Raw genomic sequence first — 21,590 nt, 5'->3', positions numbered from 1 at the left:
AACCCGATTTGAATCTGAGAATGACCCGACTTGAAAATGATCCAACCTGATTATAACCCGCAAATTATTGACTTGAACCGAACCCGACTTGAACCCGAGAATGACCCGAATTGAAAATGACCCGATCTGATTATAATCCGCAAATTATTGACTTGAACTGAACCCGACTCAAACCCGAGAATGACCCGACCTGATTCTAACCCGCAAATTATTGACTTGAACCGAACCCGAGAATTACCCTAACCTGTTTTAACCCGTGAAAACCCGAATTAAACCAGACCTGAATATAACCCGACCTGTTATTTATCCGACCTAAACCCGACCCAAACTCGATAAGAAGTATGACCCGACTCAAGCATGACCGGACCCAAACTTGACCCACATAGGTTATGGAATTAATCCGAATTAACCTGACCCATTCTTAGCCGACCCAAACCCAACCCGTTTACCCGAATTGACAGCTCTACCTGGGTGTACGGCACACTCGGATAATTTGCTCATCAATTTTTGCTCATTTAATAAATGAGCATAAAAATGTTCATTTATTAAATGAGCAACAATTAATGAGTAAATTACTCGGATATACCGTACACCCGAATGTACAAAACAGGTTATCCTCTTCCCAAGTTAAGTTCACCAATACCTTTCAAAATGACAAAATTATACTTCAACCACCAGCCCAATACAAATAACCAAAAGTCCAAAACACAAAGTAAAGTAATTGGGCTAGACCGATACAAAACCACGTGCAAACCACGAGACAAATTGTTCCTTATCTATCTTCATTAAATGAGCAACAATTAATGAGTAAATTACTCGGATATACGTACACCCGAATGTACAAAACAGGTTATCCTCTTCCCAAGTTAAGTTCACCAATACCTTTCAAAATGACAAAATTATACTTCAACCACCAGCCCAATACAAATAACCAAAAGTCCAAAACACAAAGTAAAGTAATTGTTCCTTATCTATCTTCATTATCCTCTTCCTTCTCTCATTTCTCTTCAACTTCCGAAGTTGCTCACTGCAGAAAGGTATGCCTCCTCCATTTCTTCCGGCTTTCTGCATTTTTTTCTTGCTTTTTTTTTTTTTTTTTCTCTCTCCTACTTCCCATTTTTGAGTTTTTACTTCTACAATTACAATTTGTAAGCTCTAAATTTTCAATTTCTTGTTAATGTAATTATCTATTGGGTCATTATAATTTATAGTTACTGGCAAAATTTCTCGAATTTGGGATCTTTTTAATTGATTCTATCATTCTATGCTTGAATTTTTTATCTGTGTTACGAAATTTTCTTTTATCTTTTTTAGAACATGGGTAATTCTATATATTTTTAGTGGGAGTTGTTGAAATTGTGCATATTTCACCTAATTGATGGGGTAGTTTGTATTAATTTCCTGAAAATTTGTTATTTCTATCAGCTCAGATGATTATTAAGGTTCATATTAGTTTGAAATGTGGGATAAATATTGTTTGTTTGAATAATTTTGTTAAGTAGTTTGGTTTTCTAATTATAATTTACCCATTTTGTTGTTCTATATACTTGTATACAGTTTGTGATATTGTCTGCTTTAAGACTTAGATTTTCGTTTTCAAATCGAATTTGACATCTTGCTGCATTTTCCTTGGAACATTAATTGATTTGGGTTCAATTTTTGTGGGTTTTTCTGTGTTTACAGTGCCATCATGGCAGCAATCTCACCCACATTGTCTGTAAAAAGTAGTAGCTGCACTTATTCAAGCAGTAAACGGAGCTTGTACAATTCAAAATCTGTATCTTCGTCATGTTCGGTCATGGGTACTCCTAAGTTTCAGTCCTTGCGTCTGTCTTCGTCGTTTCTTTGCTCCCCCAATCAGATTATCAAACTAAAATCTGTCAGCCCTAGGTCTACACCACTTAGAAGAGCAATTGGGGGTTTGGAGATTAAGATGAGTGTGGAGGCTGGGGTTGGTGTCATGGGTACTAAGCTAGGAATGATGAGTTTTTTCGAGGAGGATGGTACTGTAGTTCCTGTCACTGTTGTAGGGTTCAAGGAGGGAAACATAGTTACTCAGGTGAAGACAGAGTCTACAGATGGGTACAATGCAGTGCAAGTGGGTTACGAGAGGGTTAGGGATCGTAAGCTCACCATGCCCGAGCTTGGGCACCTGAACAAGTCTGGTATCATTCCCATGCGTCATCTTCAGGAGTTTCGGCTTGTATCTGTAGATGACTTCACTCCTAGTCAGAAAATATTGTTTGAGGATCTCTTCAAGGAAGGTGATCTGGTGGATGTTTCTGGTACAACCATCGGGAAAGGGTTCCAAGGTTCTCTGTCTCTCACTCATGCTCTCTCCAATATATTTATCTTGTTGCCAATTGTCTTTAGTATGTTTTACAATTGCTGATAAGGTTAATTGATGAGTGCAAGTAATTACTGGTCTACCTTTAAAACTTGTTGAACATTTTGACATTTGTCTGAAATTTACCTTCAACAAGGAAGTCTGTTTTATAGGTTTTTCAGTCCAAAGATGGGCTTCAGAATGTAACAACATAGCCTACACATGTTTTTGTCTTCGAGTGGTTCTTAGGGCTTTGATGCGATTAGGACGCGTCTAGTCTAGGAATAATGATAACTCTTTTCTGATTCAAAAAATGGAGCTAGGTACTTAGAAAAAAAAATAGGGTGAGCATACCAGCTACTGAAACACCATCCCCAAAGACAAAAACAAGGAATGCTTTATTATTCTCCCCTCATGAATTTCCTAGGAAGGACACCAAACACAAATAACTTACCTGATACTGATGCCACTTATATTTCACAATATATAGCAATAGCATACCATAGCAACTGTTGAAAATTCAATAAACCTGGGTGCAATGGTGCACCCAAGGTTATTTTTTTATCATCTGATGATGAAATGTGTAGACCAGTGTGCTTTAAAGTAACAGCATTAGCAGCTTGTTCTGCCACAAAAGCAGCTTAAACACTCAACCAAACCTTCTAGTTTACCTACACGTAGCAGCTGGCAACAGAACCTCCTAAATCTGCATACAATGTAGCTGTCTTCTTTGTTCCCAGATCCAAGTTGCATCTGTACACAATATCGTCAAATACCAAAAACCAGAAACCAAAAGACTTGATAGATAATAGATTTTCTGTACGGAGTACTTGGTTTGGCGTCGTTGGTAATTGTTGACTTGATATCTCATGTATCTCTTATCAGTTAGTCAGTTATCATATTGTCTTTCTCTGCCGGTGTATTAACTGTCTATTATTGATATGAGTTCATCATGCTGCCCTGGTCACAAAGATGCAGAGTAAATTTGCATTGCTCTGAATTTGTTATGTACACAGGTGGAATCAAAAGGCACAACTTCAAGAGAGGTCTTATGACTCACGGATCGAAAAGTCATAGAGCCTTGGGATCCATTGGAGCTGGAACAACTCCAGGTCATGTATACAAAGGCAAGAAAATGCCTGGAAGGATGGGAGGAACAAAAACAAAGATCCGCAAGCTGAAGATCATGAAGGTTGACACTGATCTTCGTGTTGTCATGATCAAAGGGGCCTTACCTGGTAAACCAGGAAACCTCTTGCGGCTAGCACCAGCAAAGATTGTCGGCAAAAACATTCCAAAGAATTAGACCATGTAGAAGGTTATTTCTTTTTAGTTATGTTTTTTACGGCTGTAGATCTTTTGCTGATCTTATGTTAAAACAAAGAGCATGCTGTAATTTTTGCTGTATATCTCATGAGTCTTGTCTGTTGACATTGGTTTATTGTCATTCCCGTTTTCTGTATTTATTGATCTTCTTCATTTAGCAATATCAGTTAAACACATGAAATTCGGAGATTCAAACAATTTCGATGACAGTAAGATATTTTAATGACACTACTTTTCTGATTTCATATGCCATTAGCTTGAAAATTTATGTTATAATACTTTATGGCCTTAATATAAATCATTGCAATAATAATCATAGCAAAATAAGGTAACCGAAAAATGGTAATTAATATGAGTAGCTGTCAGTAAATGTAGATTTAGGCAAAATGTAACAGTAGGAGTGATATATAGACAGCCAAAACCAAATAGAAGAATCTCTGCTACTTTTATTGCATGAAGAAAATTTATTACATACTGAACTTGTAGATAGTTTCCTGATATGAAATTATTTCAACATGGAAGAACAAAAAAAAAACATCCATAGCATAAGAGAGGAAAAAACAACCATAGCGAAAACGAGGAAACAAAACCAGTAGGTAGGACTAGTGAGATTCTAGTCAATAAACAGAAAAACAGAGGCAATATCAGAAGAATTTTGGTGCATGAAAGGTGCCAATTAGATGATCAGGAAGAGCAAACCCTTCAATTTTGGCCTCAATAGATTTAAGGTCAAAATGTTGTTGATCAGAAACTCCGGCGCCATTACCTTTATTCATGCCTAAAGCTGATGAAGAAGAAAGTGTTTTCTCAAGAAAATTAGATTGATTAGCTATATTTTTCTTAAGATCTTCCATTGAAGCACTCAAAATTTTGAGTTCATGCAAGCCAAGTTTATCAATAGGCGCCTCCCACCAACATTGGTTAGGCTTCCTCTTTAAGGTGTTAAACACATCTCCCCTACTCTTTTCAGTCTCTAGGAGATCAAGAATTTTGGTTAACTGCAAGTTGAGTTCGCGCATAGTAGAGCTTTGTTGACCACCAACGCCTTCAGATTTGGTACCATTGCTCGATGTTTGTCGACTTGTAGGGTTACGACTAAGGTAATGATCAACTATAGAATCAACATTTGGGTATCCAAAAGAGAAAATTTTTTGGCCAGGGGAAAAAACAATTATAATGGCTTCTACACCACAAAGAGTGCATATTTCACTAGCCTTCTTAAACAACCCTAGACGGCGTTTTGAGAAGGTAACTTGTCTATGACTCGGGTTTTTAATCCTAGCCATTTTTATCTTTTGGCGACCTCTCGATTCCTTCTTTGCCATGTTAGAAGAATTGGAAAGAATAGACATGACAAAGCTAATTTGTGTAAGTGGTAAGAAATGAGGTTAACTTGAGGGGGGTATTTAAAGGGTAATGTGTGGTTCTTAATGAGGCTTTAAAATTAATTTCATTACTTCTTTACCAATTATTGCTGATTTAGGAGTTTAAAATATCTTATCTAATTAATATTTTTCTCATTATGGAGATTTAATAATATCATTTAGTTTGTAAGCATTGTGCATCAAATGTTCACTATGAATTAAACCAGATAGATTTAATCATAAAACAACCAAAACACATAGAGAAGCATTTGACCTTTAAAAGTCAATTATGTTTCAATTATGTGTATTTATTTCAGTTATTAGAATTAACATATTACTATGTTTGTACTTGGGATTCTCCTTAATTCTTGTATTATATATACTTTTTTTTTCCCTTCGTTACATTGTGAATTTTTTATTGCTTTTATTGAATGTAGGTGTTACTACATGAGACATTCAACTTTTAATTTTGAGTTTTGTGTAAAAACAACATAATTACACTTGTACAACTAAGCTATGAAAGTTTCATATTTAGACAATGATATTGAATTAGAAGCTATTAGAATCCTATGTTAGGATCTTCTATCAGCTAAACTATGCTTTATATAAGTATATACAAGTAATTTATTTTATTGGGTAATGGTATATGTATCTTGCTAATATGTTTCTTATTGTGTTGAGATAACAAATATTCGCTGACATCCTCATGCTCGTGAAAGATTGCAGACGAGTTGAGTTTTCTTTTATTAGAAGAGTTGGCAATGGTGTTGCTCATAGTTTGGCTAGTTTAAGTTGCAATTTTAATAAGTGTCGTATATGGTTAGAAGAGTACCCTTTTGAAATACAAGGGGCCATTTGTAATGATCTTGCAAACTTGACGCCTTAATAAAATACTGTGCTTCCGGTTTGTGTCAAAAAAAAAAAAAAAAAAAAAACAAATATTCTAGATGTTACTCCGTACGTAAAATATTTGGGAGTTAATATTCTAATCGCGCAATTGTATTTCATCTTATGCATTACCTATCCTTTACAACCCTCTAAACAACTTCTGAAGTTGGATAACTTGGATTGTGGTCTATACTCTATACCATAGCCGGTTGACTTCAATAGAAACATTTTTCCAATTGCTTTAAATGTATTCCCATTCTTGTTTTAGAGATCACACCTTAATACAATGATACGATAAATAAAATATTACTCTGTATTACATGTGTGAGCGAATAATATTTATTGGAATTATATAGAGTGAAAACATACATTAATCGCGCTTCACACTAAACAGTACAAGAGAAAGATGATTAAAAATTTCAAACCAGTAAAATCATTTTTTTTTTGGTGGACATTGAACTTGGATAATATAGCATCAAAATTAAAATTTTCTTTTTCATTTAGTTATTGGCCCGTCTAATATTAACCTGCTCCAACCCACCCAATAAGATTATTGCAATGCTAAGGCCCGCCTGTTTAGGAAAAATAAATTCTAATAATGATGATATATAAGAGATACACGAGCTACAACTAAAATAAATTCTAATAAGGTCTAACGGGTTCTAACACAAGTTCATATAAAATAAATTCTAATAAGTTTAGTAAAAATCAGGTACATAAAAAAGTGATGATATTTTGGAGAAAAATGCTTTTCTAAAACCAAGTCTTCACAAAGGTGAAAGCTAAGCATCATAGAACATGGCAGCATATCACAATTTGATGTAACATTATCTAGAAGCATAGAACAGGCCAACTTATAAAATAATATATTCTAGATACCTCTATTAAACTTGCCTATATATGATGATGATATTGTACACTAATCCTAAGATAATGAGCCCTTAATAAAGTCAAAAAATAATATCAGATTAATGGAGGAAGTGGCAAAAGAAATGGAGAAAGTAGGATTAGTGAATGATAATCATGATTATGTAAGAGAAGATCATGAAGCAGAAGGAGATAATCAAGGGAAGATGAATGGTGGAAAGAAGAATGATCAACAGAAGACAACATTGAGAACACCAGCTGATATTTATGAACACCCTTCTTTTTACTCCTTTATTCTTGATATGCCTGGTCTTGATGCTCACAACATTAAGGTATGTAACCACTCTTGTTACATTAATTATTATTACCCGTTTTCGATCTCGTTTTTTTTATCTTTTAATTGGTAATTTACTTGTTCTGTGTTCATGTAATAGGATATATTCATTCCTTGATTTCTCAAATGTATCAAGTATAAAAACATATGCATGACAATTTACGCGTGTCTATTTGGAGACATCTGATAGATAAAATTGGAACGATACAACGTTACTTTGTGTAAAGTCAAAAAGATCATATATAGGTTGTAGAATTGGTCCACTTCAATAATTCATCAATAGAATTCTGTACTAAACTATAGAGCAATAGATCACCCCATCAAAAATATAATCAAAATATAGATTATGTTGTGTTGAAATTATTAATAAGCCAAGAATTACTTGAGCACATATTTGACAAATATAAATATCAACACATATTTGCATTGACAGGTGAAGGTAGAAAAAGGGATACTTCATGTATCAGGAAAGAAGAAAAAGAAGCAGATCATCGGCGAACCGACGACAACCGGGAACGAGGGGGTGAAGGTGATAAGGATAGAAAGGAGGAGAGCAAGGTACATGAGGAAGTTTACATTGTCAGCAGATGCTAACCATGAAGATATCAAGGCAGCTTACAAAGATGGAGTGCTTTCCATTATTGTTGCCAAGAAGACTAACAAGCAGCTGTCTTTTGCTGATGTTGAACAGTCCAATCCCAACTCTCTTACAAATATTACCATTACTTGATAAATTGACATAACATTCTTTGTTTATGTATACAACAATATTCTTGAAATCATTCATTTATTGGTTTTGTAATTTATGTATTGTGTTTTACATGGATGTATTGTGTAATTATTGATGTAACATATTGTGGATTGATAATAGACACGACAGAGTACATCTTATTACAATAGCGCATTCTTTAGGGGCGAATTCCATGCTTTTTATTTGGACTTATTATTATGGACTGCATTCCAACGGGTTAATTTCTTCCTTTTATGACATAAAAACTCTAGTAAAAAAGAAAAAAAAATTTCAAAGTTTATCTTTTGAATAATTATAGGAAATAAAATCTAATGTATGGTTTTAAGGAAATTATTAATATTTCCTTTTTTAAGTGAAGGGTTTAGGGTAAAAGTCTTATACTTCCTCCGTTCTTTTTTTATCGCATCACTTACTACTTTAGGAAGTTTACTTATTATTGCATCATTTCTTTTTTAGGATAAAAAATATCTATGTTCACACTGCAAATACCCAACATACCCTTACTTTTTATTTTATCTTACATTACATGGACAATTTTGTATTTTTACGTTTCTCTCTCTTACTTTTTCCCACTACCAAATTTTGCCTCCAAAACCCCTATGATGCAATAAAAAAAACGGAGGAAGTATATAGGCATGGGCGGACCCACTTAGTGTCATAGTGGGTCCGGTGACACACTATTAATTTTGAAAAAAAAAAAAAAAAAACAATTACACTCACTCACGCATCTTTCCACTCCCAAAGACCCAGAACCCCTAATTCCCTTACAACACAGCCACGCTTCCCCTAATCCCCCCTCTCTCTCTACTCTATCCTCCATGGCTCCATTGAAGAATTGAAGCTTCAAGCATTCAAGCATACTCGGCTAGTCGGCTACTCGCTAAAACTCCATTGAAGGGGCGTTTGAGCTTTTTCTTCTCCACCGAAACAATCTCAAAGGAGTCAAAGGTTAGATCTTGTTTAAGTTCTTTTTCTGTAATTATTTAGGGTTCTTCAAATTTTGGTAATTGTGGGTTGATAATTGAGTCAATCATTCGAATTTTGATAATTGTGGGTTGATAAATGAGTTGATAATTGCAGGGTCGAAATTCTCCATTGAAGGGGCTTCGTACTTTCACTCTTTCAGAGGCTCTGAGTCACGCCTCACGCTGAGCTTCGCTCCTTCATTGAAGCAGCCTACTGCCTATAGCCAGGTTAGATCTTGAACTCTTTACTCTTGACAATTTGACAAATGGTGTACGAATTTTTTGTTAATGGAAGTAGAAATTGAAATGGGGGTTAATCGTACTTGTATTTGTGTATTTATTTTTGTTAATCGTGTATTTAATTGTAGTTCTATAAGCCTATAACTATTGTGTATTTGTGTAAATTGTGCTATTTTAGGGAATTAGGGTGGTTTACTGGCTTACTGCCTGTCTCACTGTCTGCCTTACTGGTTTCGGTGGTGGTGTAGGGAAGGGGTCAAGGGGAGGGAGTGGCTGTGAAATTGGGCAAAATTGGTTATCAAAGACTCAAAGAGGACAACTTTACCTGTGACAAACCCTTTACACTAGTTGATTTAGTCATGTTTTATAACTTGTTGATGTTGATTTGTTGGTAGAAAAAAAGTCATTAGAGAGTATGATGGATTAATAATAATTTGACTTTATAAAAGAAAGGTTAACGAAAATGGGTAGTAGTTGTTTGTATGAAATTTCTTACAATGTTCATTGATTCTGTTTTTGATTGTATGCTATTTTTGTGATAGTTGGATTAATAGAAATGTTATGCTTATACATCTTTATAGTGGTGTAAAGTAGTTTTCTTGTTGGTTATCATTGTGGGAAATTTGGATAAGTCAAACATTTAGATTGATTTATCTCATTCACCCTTTAACTTCAATTTCAGAATGAAAAGAAAAACAACTCGAGACATTTCAAGTTTTTTTACTAAAAAAGTGAGCGTTTTCTTGGTATTGTGCATGTTCCTAATACTAGTTCTTTGACTCTAAAAGCTGCTATTATTTTTTAAACATTCACTTGAAAATTTCATTGTTGATGTTCGAAATGATGAGAAATTTTGGAATTTGAAAAGTCTAAGTGAACTTTCTACGAAACTTGTTGAGACGGGAAAGTTTGAAACTCATGATCGAGTCTACTTACTTTTGAAGTTAGTGTTGATTCTTCCCGTTGCAACGGCAAGTGTAGAAAGAGTATTTTCTGGAATGACGCAAGTAAAAGATAAATTGCGTAATAGCATGGGAGATCAAATGTTGAATGATTGTTTGATTACTTATCCAGAAAGAGATTTGTTTTACAATGTTAGCATGGATGATATTGTACATCGTTATCAAAATATGAAAACTCGTCGAGAGCAATTGTAATAAAATTAGTACTTTTTTAGTTGTAATATGAATTTGAATTACTTTATGAAATGAACTTTTTATGTATTTTTTTTGTTCATTATTCAAGCTTTGACTATTTTTGATATTTTATGCGGTCAGTGGACGATGATGGGATGTGACAACCTATTATTTAAATCCTGGATCCGCCACTGTATATAGGAGTTTATTACATAACATGTAAACAATTTGTACCTCTTAATTATCTCACTACTCAAGAAAAGAAAAAACAAACCAATATTTTAAGGTGGTAATCGTGAAAAATGTCTGTATTTATACTTATGCTTGCCGTAGTGCTGGCATGTCTAATATTTGTGCCGGTGATCTTGCCAAAACTGCTGTCGCCGGTGATATGTCTCCTTGTTCCTTTTATTATCTATGTCTTGGTATTATATGCGGCTTACATGTAGCCTAAGATGTACCCAATTTTATTTATTTTTTTTTTTTTTTTTTTTTTTTTTGGTAGTAACTAGTCCCGTATTTGCATCAACTTTCCTGCCCCCGGCTTTGCATCAAAAACTAGTCCCGTATTGAATAAACAATTTATCAAAATACAATAAGTATTGCAATTTGTTACTTTTAAAGATTCTTATATATATATATATATATATATATATATATATATTATTTTTTATTTATTATTATTTGGTTCTTATTGTATTGATGCACATTTTCTCTTCATTCTAATTAATCAATGTACGTTCCTTAAAGTTTATGAATGACACTAGTCACACTACTGAATTTAATTGATACTTTTCTTGTACTCAAGTATGTTATGTTTTAAGGCGAAAAACTCCCAAACCTAAAGAGTAATACGGAAGCATATGCAAACAAAAGTAAAAGTCCAAGAGCACAATTAATTAATTAATTAATATTTTTATGGATTCTAACTAATACTTCGTACATTACTCTATACTATTAATCTATTACCGACATGAAAATTTTAAACCAGTTAAGCTTATGTCAAAAAAAAAAAGGAAAATTTTAAACCAGAAAATATACTCTACCTATTCAATTACATAAATTGATAAAAGTCTTCAATAAATAATATAGAATATGTTTTAAATAAGGGCACTTGTCAAATTAGGAGTACTCTGTATTCAGATATATTTTTTTTTTTTTTTTGACAAGTAGATATAAATTAAATTAACTTTTTAAAGTTTCACAATTTTCCTAATTTATGTTTTTATAGGGCACCAAGTCACAAAACTTGCCAAAACTTCGGTAAATAACTCTATCACTCTATGGCAATAGAAAAAAAAATATCATGGAATCACAAAAGTTGCCATAAACTCTGCTAAATAAATATTGCAATAAAGATCATAATTTCATTATAAATTTATTTAGTACTATAATAACATGCTTATCAATCTTAGAAATACCAGAATATCATGAAGATCATTAAGAAAACCACGCCATAAAAAATCATTTATACGGAGTATATACATTTTGAATAAAGCGACTAAAAATATAGAAGTTTTGGAGGAAAAAAAAAAAAGAAGAGCAGATTCATCAATACTGTTAAAAAAATGAGGCTTTACATTTCAATACCTAAAACCGAAGCACTAGAACTTTGAAAGTTGCCAACGGCCAACACGAATTTTAAGTAGGAGCTAAATGAAGCAATAACCTGGTTGTCAAGCTAAGTACAAATGAGTGTATGAGACTGGTTTAGAGTCATTCCCTGAGTTCGACCCCTTGGGCAGCAAATTATCATCCTAAGGGAATTGTGGCGATCCATTCTGGACCTATTATTTACCAAACATTGTCCTTGACATAGAAGGCTCGATTCTGACCTTAGACAAAACCAGAACGAAACAGAACAGAAGACAAAGGCCAAAAGAAGTGCTTCATAAATTGTAATGACAGACAAGAGGAGACAGTTGCAGAAGATGTCAGCATCTTAAGCATAAAGAATGGTGCTCTAGTTACCATGTTATAACCTAGATGAGCAGTTTAAAGTGCTTCATAATTACCTTATTCTTGAGAAATGTGACTGTTTTCTTGAGGTATTAAATCCTCAGAAAAGATGAAACTGCTTCTGGCATCAAACACATTTGCAATTTGCAGAATTGTAGATTGAATTGCATGTGATGAGGGATGAACAAATTCAGGGAGAGAAGGCAGGCACTGGGGAATGAATTCACCCTTCTCATGTGAAGGAGCATAGAGGGCAAGCACGGCACGGCAAAATATGAATCTGCAACGTGACAAAGAAACACTTCAGTCAGCTGAATTGAACATCATCAATCATAAAGATTGTCATCAGAGACCTGAAAGGCTGATTGAATCCTGTTCTCACTCTACCCCCCCTCCCCCCCCCCCCGAGCTTTCTTGGACCTTGTGCAAATTCCTTCTGGATAAGTCTCACAACTCTAAGCTGCAGGGTGAATGAGTTTCTTGTGCAGCAGATATCATCTATAGTTAGGTAGACAATAGATAGAAAAGGTTCAAAAAAAAAAAAGGGGGCAAGATATGGAATGAAAGAAGGATTTGAGCCTATAACCAAACCAGGGTGAAGGATCTAGGACAGTTTCTTAAATATGCCTTGCAATAATATTGAATCTTGAACAAACATGAGTTTAAAAAACTGTCGAGTATCTTCAACATTTGTCTAGGTTAATGTCACTCCTTGCTGAAGACAAAAAACCACATTGTCACAGCAACAATAACAACAGAAGATCATCTAAAATCTGTATGTAGGTAGCCTTACAAGATTAGACACCCTTTTATCAAGACTGAATCGATAAGGTTTAACTCAGTTTAGTGCAAATGCATCAATCCACACATATATGTCATTTGAGTAACAAAAGAATGGACACATTCAAACAGTACCTAAGTAGGAGTCGCCTGAGGAATGGATCGCAGAAAACTTGGGACCAAACAGGATCAAGAGAACCTGATGTAGCTAAAGTCAACCCCCAGTCATTTAGAGAAGAAGAAAGAAGCTTGTCAGCAGTATCATACAGATCCTGGCCATAACAATTTCGTAAGTCTACATAACAATACAAATTTTAATTCAAGAAAAGCAATGAGCAGAGAAGTTTACACGCCCACCGTTTGAATATCAGACCCAGAAGATCCCAGCAGGAGGCAGAAAGCTTGGATGGGAGCTGTGAGAAAGATGGTAAACAGGCTCCCATTTAAATGCCGAGACCATTCACCAGTGGAAGTAGAGGGTGAAGACTTTGGAGACAAAAGCATAGCAGCTGATTCTCCTTTTTCTGATCCACTTATAATCTACACATATTTAACAGAACACATGGAGAACTAGTCATCCATCAGTGAGGACTACTGAAAGTAATTGCTGCAGCATTTAGGAATAAAACCCTAGCAGAACAGAAAACCATGCAAAAGAAGTCTGAAATCAGATTAACTATAAAAGTACAAATATGAAGCAGAGCAAAAAATGTCAGCGACTGAGAATAAAGATATTGTAAGTTAACCATATAATGTTTAAAGCACACTATATGACAAGAGAAGATGGTTATGTTTCTCTTTGCACTAACCTATTTCAAGTTGGTGAACCCACTAAACTATTAACCTATAATTTGGCAGGTCCTGGTATAAGTCATTGCTCTGATCATAAGGCAATAACCAGAAACAAGCGTGAGGTATCAGCCTTAAAAACACAGTTTAAAGTGCTAAATTTATGTTTAATAGTCAGCAAAGACGAAATCAGATAAAGGCAAAGTCCACATACATTCTATATTATTAGTTATCACAAAGACCAATGCAATCATATGCAAGACCACAGCATCACACATATCTATTTTCCACTTATCATACATTTTTCAATTTAAAACTTATGCAATCAGTTCTGCTATCACTTTAATTTTGTGTGATTCACCAATAATGAAACAATCGTAAGAAATTATACTTTCCTTTTTTATCTTGCAAACAAATCTCTCATCAACAACAGATGAGTAAAGTTGTGTGAACACATCAAGTAGATTTTCTATGCAAAAGTGAAGAGTGTAAAGGTTAATAAAGGTCAAAGGCAGAACAAGAAAATGGGAAGTCTGCTTGTCAGTGCTACATAAAAACTATTATGAAGCAAATTTATAGAATTGTTATCACACATCCTCAAATGCCTAATGAATTGAGAATCCCTCCTGCCCCTTTACAAGAAATGGAAACAAGATTACCATGGACCTCTGTTGAATCCCTGTAATAACATGTGACTTCAGGAAAAGTACCAATTTAGAGCTATGCATCTGAACTGTTTCAGGATAAAATGCAAATCAATAAGTAGAAGCTTAGAGACTTGCCTTGACTGACCCACTGCTCTCACTGTCAATGACAATGAAGAGAGGCCTTCTTGTAAATGGAAGCAAGTCTGAAGGGTAAATGTAACTGGAACCTGAAAAGGAATGTTGACAACTAATGAATAAAATTATGCTTGAAGGACAAAAGAAAACAATCAAAAACCAATTTGCATTTCATTAAAGTGATGCTAATTTTAGTTATTCAGTGTTCTAATAATACATACAAGTAATTGACTTTCCCCTAGTACAAAAGAAGCACATGCACACAAACTAACTTGGAGACAGTTTGTCTTGAAAGAGGCAGGACAGACAGGCAAATTGAATTCCAGAAAGATGGAATAGGCAACATGGAAGTCATGCGGAGAAAAAAAATTGAATCTACTATCCATAGATTCCAGCCATAAACGCTAAAAAATAAAAATAAAAAATAATAATACTAATAATAATATTAACCAATTCAAAAGGTATACGCATCGACTGAAAGTTATAATATAATATCTATCTGGTTAGTGTCTTCCAAAACGGGTGAAAAAAATTGAAATATCTGCAGGGCACAAAGGGGACTTTTGAGGATTGCAATGCTAACAATAACATCCTCTAGTACCTCAACTTTTAGCATAGCTGTGACTTAGGTTGGCAACTACATTGACCTAAATGACTTGGGCTCGGGATTTGGTAAAGGTATTGTCGTGTATCAGTGATGACCACATTAATCCTGACCCTCAAAGTTAAAGAGGCTAAAAGATTCATCTTCCACAGACGAAAGTATGACATGAACAGACACCGGAGAGAAAGAGAGCAAAACAAACCTGTACAGGCTTATATTTTCACATCTATCTCGGAGTAGCTACTTAATTCACACGGGGTTTAAAAAAAAGGATTTATAATACCTTCATTTCCACGGCACCCAATATGTATGCAGTCTAGGGGGCTATTTGATAAAGCTTCTTCACTTTGGCCGCATAAAGGGCTGTGACCATCAGTCATGGAAGTTGCATGCAAGGCGGTCTGAGATTGGAGAAGAATCTTGACACTGCTCTCAGGACCAAGACGACTGCCCGCACCAGAAGAAGGTGAGAAAATTGACCCACTTTTTCCTGATAGATTTTGAATTACATAAGAGACAGCACAAACCAGACCTTTTTAAGCATGGAAAACTAACATAGCCAGGAATATTATGTCCCCAGAAGGCCAAAGCTACCTGATAGATAGATGAAGAGAACACCATCAGCAGGAAGCTCATCGCAAGCTGTTGCCAGAATCTGCCAAGTAGTGCAAGATTAGATAGATATCACTATAAGTTAACGTTTGTTACACAAAACTTTTTAAATTTAAGCAGGCGTTTGCAGCTCAACAAGCATGAGAAAACCTACTATCAAATCAATACAGTAAATTCTGCACACTATTCAATTATTCATTCTTAGATTAGCATACCGCAATGAAATGTGTAACTGAAGGCCGATAAAGGACAGCTTTCCGTGGATTGCGAGGCAGGGTTGGATCAGTAATATCTTGTGTGTGGTTACTGCCACTATTTTTTGTTGTTCCATCTTGACCTGCACCACTTCCTGAATGGTAAAATGCACCAGAAGGTTCCCATTCTAGACTCTGGAGCATTCTGTACGTGTCAAGGGTAAGCTCTGAATATTTAACCTGCATAAATTTTGTAGCCTAAGTGAGTCAAAAGATCATAAGGGGAGCCTTGATATCCATATTCAAGGGTTTCATAAACCACACTAGTATAACACCTAATAGCCTCTACACTATTCTGCCTTTAGGACAACATTCACTGAACAAATATATAGTACTTGAACAAAGGCAAGAAAGTAGGCCTTACCTCATTAGGATGGTAGCTACTTAGTACTGCATCCCGTAATTTCAGATTTCTCTTAGGGTTATATGAGGAAACATGTGGTAGAGTGTCTGGATGAGGATCAAGAACAAGACTGTATCTCAAAGGCCTGATGTTCATAAAATTGGTGTCAGCTTTTAGAAATTTAGCTACTTCTTGGACCACCACCTTCCATTCTCTGAAGTTAGCTTCCTAGAAAAAGAATGTGGACATCATGCAAATTATCAGTTACCTGCTATAATTTACATCCTTTGACAAAGTGATTATAAAGTGAAAAGAAAAACCAAACGAAATTGAGAAGAGTAGAGGAGTACATAATTGTAAAAGATTATCTAAACTTGACAAGTAAACAATAAAAGTTGATGGAGGCTTTATGAGATCATTGTTAACGGCACACAAGATACCAAGAAAAAGTCACTTGAACAGTTGAACTTCCATAACTTGGATACAAATCAGACATGACACTGAAGAACTGAGCAAGCAATAGAGCAGTGAAATAACATCCGTCCTTATTAAGTCAAAGCAACACCTTCCTCTGGTTCCAATTTGCTGCTATTAAAAATTACAAAAATCTCTTCCCCACAACCTCTTCTTAATATAATGGTATGATAGATCTTGAAACTTCTGCTAACATGTTTTCATAAATCACCTATAAGTCTCTAAAATAGTTAATTATCTCACAGCATCATCCCAGGAACCACAGCATAGTGGTTGACAGCCGAATTAATGGAGTACCTCTCAAACTAATCAAAACTTTGGAAAGCATTATTTAAGATAAATTTCCAATATTTACATGATCAGTGTTTTAATCTTCCTGCTCCACCATGAAACTTTCTGCTTCATACTCTGTCCTCTGGTGATATTTGCACCATGGTTAGAGCTATAAGACAGACCTTTTCCAAATTATCACATGATTTACAATGGAAACACCGAAACATAAAGCATTATCTTCCTGTCTCACCACTTCACATTCCAACAGCATCCACATTTCACCTAACACTCCACTCGTCCTTCAAACTCTAATTTGTCACTTAATTAAAATTTGACGATATAATAGAAACTGAAATATAATACAATTTCTTTGGATAGAACCACCTTATCCATTACTTTAATCACGTCAAACACCCTTTGACTCATGTCTTGAGGAGTTGCGACTTAAAGTGCCTAAAATGCCATCGTGTGCTGTATGATTTAAGCAGACTGGAGCATTCATAACTCCACTAGGATCATGCCTTCAACTCATACTACGAATCAAAATGCTCAAAATACCAACTTTTTGCAAATATAAAGATAAAATATAAACAAAGAAAATTTTGTTGGGTGGTTTTCTACAAAGTGTGTATAATATTTGGTTATTCCTTGTAAATTTCCCTGGGTGGTTTTCTACAAAGTGCTTATTATATTCAGTTATTCCTTGTAAATTTCCCTATCAATGCTAAACATTTTTCTAAGGAGATCGATTTCATCAATGTTTATCAAGATTAGCATAAGACCATAGAAATAAAGTATCACAAGAAATTAAAAGTAAATAACCTTAAAAGCCCGTTTGCATTCATCAAGCAAAATCTTTAAGTGATTAACCAACTGATGAACCATATGTCGACGGTTAAGCACTAGACATACTGTAATGAATCTTGCAATAAATCTCAATTGTTTATTTGCAAGATTAATGTCTTGAAACATGCCCTCCTTGAAATACTCCCTTGTCAGTAGAGCTTCGTAGAATACATATGATTCTGACAAATAGCTTGCGTCACTTGTGCGTGTATACTGTCCAAAATAAAGCTGACCAATCCGAGATGCAATCTCACCAATCTCCCATCTCTTTAGCCCACCATCTACCAGCTTCTGCCGATTTGCTTGTTGAAATTTCCATAACTCTGTATATACTTTGAATACTTTGCAAAAATAAGTGTCAAACCTGCATTATTTATATATACTATTGCATATCAAAAACCAAACCAATGACTGAGGCTCCAAATAGGCAAACAGCCCTCAGCCCCACACTCTTCTTACATAAAGTTTCATCAGAAATTTACTCATTCTTAAAATTTTGATTAATTGCCAGAAAAAGACGTAAGATCTAGCAAAGAATAGCAGAATTTGGGAATTTTCCCCCTCCAACCTGCTGTAGGCTTAGTGTTTCAATCCTTGCCAATTAGTGCTTTAAAAGGAGAAACATGACAGGGATGAATACTGAATATCTAAAACAGCCATACAAAGGGAAAATACAAGTCTAAAATCTAAACCAACACTTCTAGCCACCAGCCACAATATCCTTCAATTGTACAAATAGAAAAACATCTTAATAAAGCACATTAATTTCACATAAAGATCAAATTCCAGTTCAATATATAACAAATCAAATTACAAGAACATAAGGAATAATAGATACTGTTTCTTTTCTCTCTTGGATATTTGTTGTAATTATTCTTTTAGCAAAAATGTTATTAAACTCCACAGAGGAGGGGTGTATCCAAGTATAGTATCTCTAACAAAACCCTCATTCCTTAAAATTTCTTCTTAATCAATCGTCTCTTGTGTCCAATTGTTCCCCCCTTCTCATAATTAAATGATACTATCTTCGTCTTTCAGTCAGCATATAATCCTCCATAGTGATTACACATATGATATAATTGCAAATATCAACCTTTATAACAAACCCTGCCAGGATGTCGAGGGAAGACTTCGTAAGTACAAGTTCTAACCTTCTTAGAAAAGATTTTCTATAGCATCTCACACTTTAGTGTAATATACTAATTTATGTTCCCAGCGGTAACCCCAAAAGGCTTCTAGTACCCTTTCTGATTTTCCACAAGGGTGAGGAAGGTCAAACAAGCACAAGTTGTTATCCTCCAAAAGTCCAAAATGAGTCTTTCCCAGCCAAGGCAATTACAGTTTTGAGGCTGACAATGGACTGTAAACAACCCCTAAAGGCTTCTAACAAACTTTGATAGAGTAAAATATTATCCAGAGCAATGAAAGAGGATACATTAGTAGAAAAGATGCATTCCTGTACATTAAAAATAATGAAGAAATATATTGTCTATCACATTTCATGTCAATAAACCTGAAATATGGCCCATGTTGATCTTTAATAATTCTTGCATAAAAATATAAAATATTTGTAGGCAACATCCTTAGCTGTGAGATAAAAGAAACTTGATAGAAATATATGTTTCCAAGAGGCCAAAAAGAATCTAAGCCCCAAGACAATCCCATGAAGCTGCTAACCCAACTCAATCCCAACAGCCTATGCCCAAACTGTAATCAAATAATTGAGCCTCCAAGACCAAGGGCTTCCCCTCAACTTCAACTAAGATCCAAGGGGTCTAAGAAGATCTCATTGGCACAAGTCATAGCATCAAATTTGCTAGTAGCATTGTGAGGCACAATATGGCTTATTCTCCTAAAGAATGTTAGGGACTAAGTTCGATTCAAAAAAAAAAAAAATGTTAGGGACTAAGAGGCAACTCTAGTCTCTAGGAATAGGTTTTGCAGTTTTGCTACATGGACAAAAATCTCTTTCAAGTGAGGCCAACAGCATTTGGGATTGGCTTACTAATTTACGAGTGCCATCTCAAGGCATGGTGCAATTTATGGCCCTCGCGTCTAATGTAGACAACAGCCTCTCTAATATAGCAAACATAACACTATTTATCTAACTGCCGGCTAAGCTCCCTACCCCTTACCGGCAGACTCCTTACAACAACTAGTAACTACACATCAATGGTAGCCGCCTTATCACAACATGAGAGAGCATTAGTCCACAACGATACAACAATCACACCCGCCTAAGGCGAAAACCTCATGTAGGCAATCAAGCTAATGTTGATGTTAAACCTCAAATGAAAACCAGTAACACCCTATATTTCTTACTTTCTTCCAATCATCAAAATATCCACTTTAACCAAATCAAAACTCCAATAATTCACAAATATCAAATTATAATTATGCTATAATTCAACAACAAATGATCAAATTCTCCCAGATTAACACATAAAATAATAAGAAAAACCCAATTCAAACCCAAAACCCATTTCTATAAAATACTAAAATCAGGAATTCAGCAATCGAGAAAAAGAGAAAAGAAGAATTGTACCTGTTGCGCTCATAAAGGGGCAAGTCCCTGATCTTAGCAAATTTCTTATCAGCCTTATCAACCAAAGACCAGTAGATTTCAATCGTGGGTATCCCACTATTTTGCTGCGCCATTTTTAGAGTAAAATTCTCTTCTTTCTCTCTCTTCTTCAGGCTATATTGACCACCCAGAAAAGGGTCTGAGAGACCGGGGAAGAAGAAGCCTGAAAATGGGTACTGTAATTGTTTATTCTTGAATTGGGGTTAATAATTGTTGTTTGTAGCAGTAATTTGGTAAAGTGATGACCCTAATTGGATGTGCTGATCACTACTTAATACTTAATTCATAGCATCTTAATTGGAAGCACGAGGACCCAATTTGTTTAATCCGTAAATAGGTCGGTCTATTTGACATAAGCCTTGTTTGGCAAATGGCTGTTGGCGGTTGGCTGTTGGCTGATTCACATGACTTGTTTGACTAGCTGGAATATTTGGCTGTTTATAATGGCTTTTGAAATTGGCTGTTTTAGCTGGTTGTTTATAAAAGTGTTTGGTAAATTAATTGTTGGTTGTTGGTTGTTTATTAGATAATTTGTGGGCCAACAAGCCAAAAGCCAACAAAAAAGCTACTCAAAGCAGCTTTTTCATTTTGGCTTAAAAGCAGCTTTTTCGCTAACTAAAAAGCCAATTACCAAACACATTTTTTGGTTGTTTGACCACCTAAAAAAGCCAAAAGCCAAAAGCCAAAAGCCAAAAGCTAACCAAAAAGCCATTAAAAAGCCAATTACCAAACATGGCCATAATCTAACCCGCTCTAATCAGGTTTGGAGTTTTGCTTCTAATAGCATATAAAAGTGACGATCAAAAGGTCAAAGGATGGATGAGATATTCGATTTGCTTTTTATGGACAAAAATCAGTTTTGATTTCAGATTGTTACTAAGTCGTAAGTATCTTAAACAATTGTTTATTATTAAAACGGGGGGGGGGGGAACGTGTTAGATCAAGTAAGGAACCCTCATCCCACTCTCTATTTAAGAGGTACATTAGCCAACATGATCTGACCCAACTCGGCTCATTGAACATTTCAATACATAGGCACAAATGCACAATGATGAACCAAATAATGTCAATTTTGCTCTAAATACAATGATTA

At 35.0% G+C, this 21,590-nt stretch overlaps 4 protein-coding genes and 1 long non-coding RNA gene across 6 annotated transcripts; 3 read left to right on the top strand and 2 right to left on the bottom strand.

Annotated features, from left to right (window-relative positions):
- Nucleotides 1-897: 897 nt before the first annotated feature.
- LOC110720427 (50S ribosomal protein L3, chloroplastic) lies at nt 898-3,892 on the top strand. Its single transcript, XM_021899460.1, has 3 exons — nt 898-1,037; nt 1,684-2,312; nt 3,343-3,892. The coding sequence occupies exons 2-3, from the start codon at nt 1,691-1,693 to the stop codon at nt 3,630-3,632; spliced, it is 912 nt and encodes a 303-aa protein (XP_021755152.1). The 5' UTR covers nt 898-1,037; nt 1,684-1,690; the 3' UTR covers nt 3,633-3,892.
- A 181-nt stretch (nt 3,893-4,073) lies between these two features.
- LOC110720286 (agamous-like MADS-box protein AGL62) lies at nt 4,074-5,007 on the bottom strand. Its single transcript, XM_021899286.1, has one exon. The coding sequence runs from the start codon at nt 5,002-5,004 to the stop codon at nt 4,297-4,299; it is 708 nt and encodes a 235-aa protein (XP_021754978.1). The 5' UTR covers nt 5,005-5,007; the 3' UTR covers nt 4,074-4,296.
- Nucleotides 5,008-6,837: 1,830 nt separating this feature from the next.
- On the top strand, nt 6,838-8,252 carry LOC110720285 (17.6 kDa class II heat shock protein-like). The gene is made up of 2 exons (XM_021899285.1): nt 6,838-7,103; nt 7,539-8,252. The coding sequence occupies exons 1-2, from the start codon at nt 6,876-6,878 to the stop codon at nt 7,833-7,835; spliced, it is 525 nt and encodes a 174-aa protein (XP_021754977.1). The 5' UTR covers nt 6,838-6,875; the 3' UTR covers nt 7,836-8,252.
- Nucleotides 8,253-8,418: 166 nt separating this feature from the next.
- LOC110720426 lies at nt 8,419-10,284 on the top strand. The gene is made up of 2 exons (XR_002511327.1): nt 8,419-8,804; nt 8,937-10,284. It is a non-coding gene; the product is annotated as an uncharacterized LOC110720426 (long non-coding RNA).
- A 1,331-nt stretch (nt 10,285-11,615) lies between these two features.
- Nucleotides 11,616-20,750, bottom strand: LOC110720425 (protein SCAI-like). 2 transcript variants are annotated; one of them, XM_021899459.1, is made up of 11 exons: nt 20,459-20,750; nt 17,890-18,277; nt 16,342-16,548; nt 15,939-16,157; nt 15,706-15,766; nt 15,395-15,601; nt 14,508-14,599; nt 13,294-13,476; nt 13,072-13,208; nt 12,213-12,436; nt 11,616-12,084 (listed from the first exon to the last, which is right to left on the bottom strand). In XM_021899459.1, exons 1-10 carry the CDS (start codon nt 20,569-20,571, stop codon nt 12,214-12,216), a joined length of 1,830 nt encoding a protein of 609 aa, XP_021755151.1. In that variant the 5' UTR covers nt 20,572-20,750; the 3' UTR covers nt 11,616-12,084; nt 12,213. The 2 variants fall into 2 exon arrangements, with proteins under 2 accessions (XP_021755151.1, XP_021755150.1); XM_021899458.1 differs by having other exon boundaries at nt 11,616-12,436; nt 20,459-20,749.
- Nucleotides 20,751-21,590: the final 840 nt, after the last annotated feature.

The sequence above is a fragment of the Chenopodium quinoa genome, unplaced genomic scaffold (genome assembly GCF_001683475.1).
Source record: "Chenopodium quinoa cultivar QQ74 unplaced genomic scaffold, ASM168347v1, whole genome shotgun sequence".
NCBI lineage: Eukaryota > Viridiplantae > Streptophyta > Magnoliopsida > Caryophyllales > Amaranthaceae > Chenopodium > Chenopodium quinoa.
This window is presented reverse-complemented; position numbering and strand designations above follow the sequence as displayed.

Coding starts and splice junctions, on each gene's coding strand:
- LOC110720427 (XM_021899460.1), top strand. CDS start 1,691: ATGGCAGCAATCTCACCCACATTGTCTGTAAAAAGTAGTAGCTGCACT. Junction 2,313..3,342: donor CATCGGGAAAGGGTTCCAAG/GTTCTCTGTCTC, acceptor TTATGTACACAG/GTGGAATCAAAAGGCACAAC.
- LOC110720285 (XM_021899285.1), top strand. CDS start 6,876: ATGGAGGAAGTGGCAAAAGAAATGGAGAAAGTAGGATTAGTGAATGAT. Junction 7,104..7,538: donor TTGATGCTCACAACATTAAG/GTATGTAACCAC, acceptor TTGCATTGACAG/GTGAAGGTAGAAAAAGGGAT.
- LOC110720286 (XM_021899286.1), bottom strand. CDS start 5,004: ATGTCTATTCTTTCCAATTCTTCTAACATGGCAAAGAAGGAATCGAGA.
- LOC110720425 (XM_021899459.1), bottom strand. CDS start 20,571: ATGGCGCAGCAAAATAGTGGGATACCCACGATTGAAATCTACTGGTCT. Junction 15,602..15,705: donor TCTCTTCATCTATCTATCAG/GTAGCTTTGGCC, acceptor AAAATCTATCAG/GAAAAAGTGGGTCAATTTTC. Junction 12,437..13,071: donor CTCAGGCGACTCCTACTTAG/GTACTGTTTGAA, acceptor GTCACGTTGCAG/ATTCATATTTTGCCGTGCCG.